This window comes from Mus pahari, chromosome 20, assembly GCF_900095145.1.
Source record: "Mus pahari chromosome 20, PAHARI_EIJ_v1.1, whole genome shotgun sequence".
NCBI lineage: Eukaryota > Metazoa > Chordata > Mammalia > Rodentia > Muridae > Mus > Mus pahari.
This window is the reverse complement of record NC_034609.1, coordinates 10,849,244-10,852,672: the sequence shown is the minus strand read 5'-3', so window position 1 is coordinate 10,852,672 and position 3,429 is coordinate 10,849,244. Positions and strand designations below refer to the sequence as shown.

The 3,429-nt window shown below is 46.7% G+C and overlaps 1 protein-coding gene across 2 annotated transcripts in view; it reads left to right on the top strand.

Annotated features, from left to right (window-relative positions):
• Window positions 1-3,429, top strand: part of Abcc12 (ATP binding cassette subfamily C member 12) — a 73,343-nt gene that overhangs the window by 58,988 nt on the left and 10,926 nt on the right. The window contains exon 23 of one of the 2 annotated variants that reach the window (XM_021220392.2): window positions 1,507-1,693. In XM_021220392.2, the coding sequence (XP_021076051.1) occupies window positions 1,507-1,693 (187 nt within the window). The remainder of the gene's footprint in view (window positions 1-1,506; window positions 1,694-3,429) is intronic. The other variant, XM_021220393.2, reaches the window with a different exon arrangement.

Sequence of the window (3,429 nt, the reverse complement as noted above, 5' to 3'; positions counted from 1 at the left end):
CCTCCCCTCCCCTCCCTCCCTTCCTTCCTTCCTTCCTTCCTTCCTTCCTTCCTTCCTTCCTTCCTTTTTTTTTTAAATAGACACAGGGTTTCTGTGTGTAGCCCTGGCTGTCCTGGAGCTCACTCTTGAAGACTAAACTGACCTCAAACTCAGAGATCTGTCTGCCACTGCCTCCCGAGTGCTGGGATTAAAGATATCTCTCATAGATCTCCTAAAACTTCAGTCTCTGATATTTTCTGCCTGGAGGATCAGCATGGCAAGCAGGCTGTGCTCTGTGCAAGCACACACACACACACACACACACACATACACAGACACAGACACACACACACACGAGTGTGTGAGTGCATGCATACTAGTGAGTGCTGGGAATAAACTTGTTTGTCGTTGGGAGGCATCCTGTTTGGGCTTTTAAACACCTATCTTTTTTTTCTGAGCCCAGTTCTCTGAGGCTCCCAGTGGGACTAGGAAAGAGCATCTCACACCCCAGCCATTCTCCCCTTCCTGCTGCTCTTCCCTGTTGACCCATCTCCCTCTACAGATGCAGTATGTCACTCACGGTGAAGGGTGAAGGCCCACCCCAACACAGCCCAGGGCCAGGACTGCCTGGCACTGCTGTTCGCAGTGGATTTTCTGAACTTCCTGGAGCACTCTGTTGGGCAGCACCCCACTGCATTCCATGGCTGTGGCAGCCTCTTTGCACCCTGCCACAGAGGCAGCTTGAAAGCCACGTTCACTCTGTACGTTCAGTTAAATTGAAGGGACTATCAGGATGCGCCCTGCTTATGTCTGGGGAATGAGTGGGAATGGCTGCCTCCCACTTGAGTTTCGTCTTGGATCCACTGGCTATGCCATTTTTTCTGTCATTCTGCCCCATGCAAAGCCCTGGGATTCAGTGAACATGTAACAGGGACACACGATATCAGTCTCCTGTCTTTGAAAAGATCCCTCCACCAGCCTCACAGCTTTCTAAGCAGTGATTTAGTTGGTTAGTTGGTTTTGGAATGGGATCTTGCCATGTAGTCCAGGCTAGCCTTGGACTTCTGATCCTTCTGCCTTACCCTCCCAAGTGCTGGGATCACAGGTGTGTGCCACTCTGCCAGGCTCAAATGATGATTTTGATCTTGGTGAGGAGAAATGGGGGTGTGTGTGAAAGCCCTCCCTTGCTAATCTACCAGCACCACTACCTATCTCTTTAAGACCAGAGAAGCCATTTATACACTACCTCAAGGCCTGTGAAGCTGTCATGTGAGGTTTTCTGCACGTTTGTTCTTAGCTATGGGCCCTGGGAGACATAGAGAAGGCCCACTTAGCAACTTTGTCAACTGACACATGAGATTTCTCCAAATGTGTGAAAATCAAAGACGTCTTTGGCAGCAGCAGGAGCATGGGTATATATGCTCATTTTTGTAACAATCACCTTGTGAGAAGGTGCTCTGTTAGGAGCTCCAATCTCCTGTCAACGGTCCCAGGAAGCTCTTGTTTCCTCTGAATTTTCGACTTTAGGTTTAAGACACTCAACGATGAAAACTCCAGCCACTTCCTGTACTTCAACTGCGCTGTCAGGTGGTTTGCTCTCAGAATGGACATCCTAATGAACATTGTCACCTTTGTTGTGGCCTTGCTGATGACCCTGAGTTTTTCTTCAATCAGTGCCTCATCCAAAGGCTTGTCATTGTCTTACATCATCCAGGTAAGTGCTGGTTCATGGCTGAGCTTGGCCTATGGCGTATTAGAGGGGATATAACAGGAGACTCAAAAAGGACTGAAGGAAGACAGAGCTTTGACCGTACACATCGTTGACATTTGGGCAGCTGGGTGGCCCTCAGGCACAGTTGGATCCTGACTCTTAGTTTTGTCTCCTTCTGGGGTGCCTTCTGCATCATTGTGCAGTGGTGACAAACGGGCTCTGAGATCCGTAGGAGGAGGAAAGAAGCAATGGGTCACATTTCTCCCTTTCACTGCCCAAGAGAAGCTCATTCTTACTGGATTGACTTGGGCATCCAAGAACTAGTTAGTAGTTGGTGGGAGTGGAATGATTGACCCTCAGATCACACAGCTGCCTCATAGTGGAGCCAGGAGAGGCAAGTACAGCTTCTAGCCAGCTCTTGACTGCTTGGGTGTTAGTAATAATGTGGGAGGTGAGGACACAGCATTCCCCTGTCCTTCGGAAACAATAAACGACTCCCTTCTCTGCTCTCAACAACACCATGATGTTTCTGCAAGTCTGACTTTGCAGATGAGAAAAATGAGAGCCATGATTTAGGCTAAGGATGGTTCCTGAATCTTGTCCCTGGGAATGTGGAGCTTCCCAGTGTCCTGACTGGGCACTTTCTCCATCGAGTCCCTTCTCTCTGTGCTCTGGAATTTCAGGACAGATTGCTTTTTGAATGTGGGTCTTTTAAAACCTACTCAACTTAATATAGTAGAGTATATAAGTAGCATATAAATAGTTTATTTATATAAGTAGCATATAAATAAATAGTATTTTTATATTTATATTTTTAAAACAATTTATTTATTATGTATACAATGTTCTGCCTGAATGTATGTCTGCACACCAGAGGAGGGCACCATATCCCATTATAGATGATTATGAGTCACCATTTGGTTGCTGGGAATTGAACTCAGGACCTCTGGATGAGTAGCCAGTGCTCTTAAACTCTGAGCCATCTCTCCAACCCAGGTTTATTTATTTGCTAACTTTATTTTTGAGGCAAGGTCTTGCTATTCCGTCCAAGCTTGAGTGCTTCCTGCCTCGGTTCCCATGCTGGCAACACAGGTGTGCTCCACCGTGCTCCTCCATGTCCCACGACGCCAGACTCGGGGTCCTTTCTGATGAAACTCAAATCTTTTCTCAATTCAGAAAATGCTCTCCCTCTTTATTTGTGTTTATGTCACATGTATGGCTGCTTTGCTTGCATGTATGTGTGTGGACCTCATGAAGTACAGTACCTGCAAAGGCCAGAAGGGGGCATTGGAGCTCCAGAATTAGAGTTAACGGGTGGTTGTGAGCCAAAGTGGGTGCTGGGACCCAAGCCCAGGTCCTCTGCAAGAACAGCCAGAGCTGTAAAGTGCTGAGCCATCTCCTGGGCCCCATCTCCTCCGTTTGTTTCCTCATTTGGAGTTTCCTTCTGCTTTATATTCTGGAAATTTCCCTCAGCCAGGTAATTCAGTCATTCTTTAGAATGTTCAGTGTGAATCAAGTTTTCACACGCTCTTGTTCTTTAAGTCTTTTTTTTTTAATTAAATTTATTTATTTATTTTTTAATTATTATTATTTACTTTATTTACATTTCAAATGCTATCCCGAAAGTTTCCTATACCCTCCCCCCACCTCTGCTCCCCTACCCACCCACTCCCACTACTTGGCCCAGGCCTTGCCTTGTGCTGGGTAATATAAAGTTTGCAAGACCAAGGGGCCTCTCT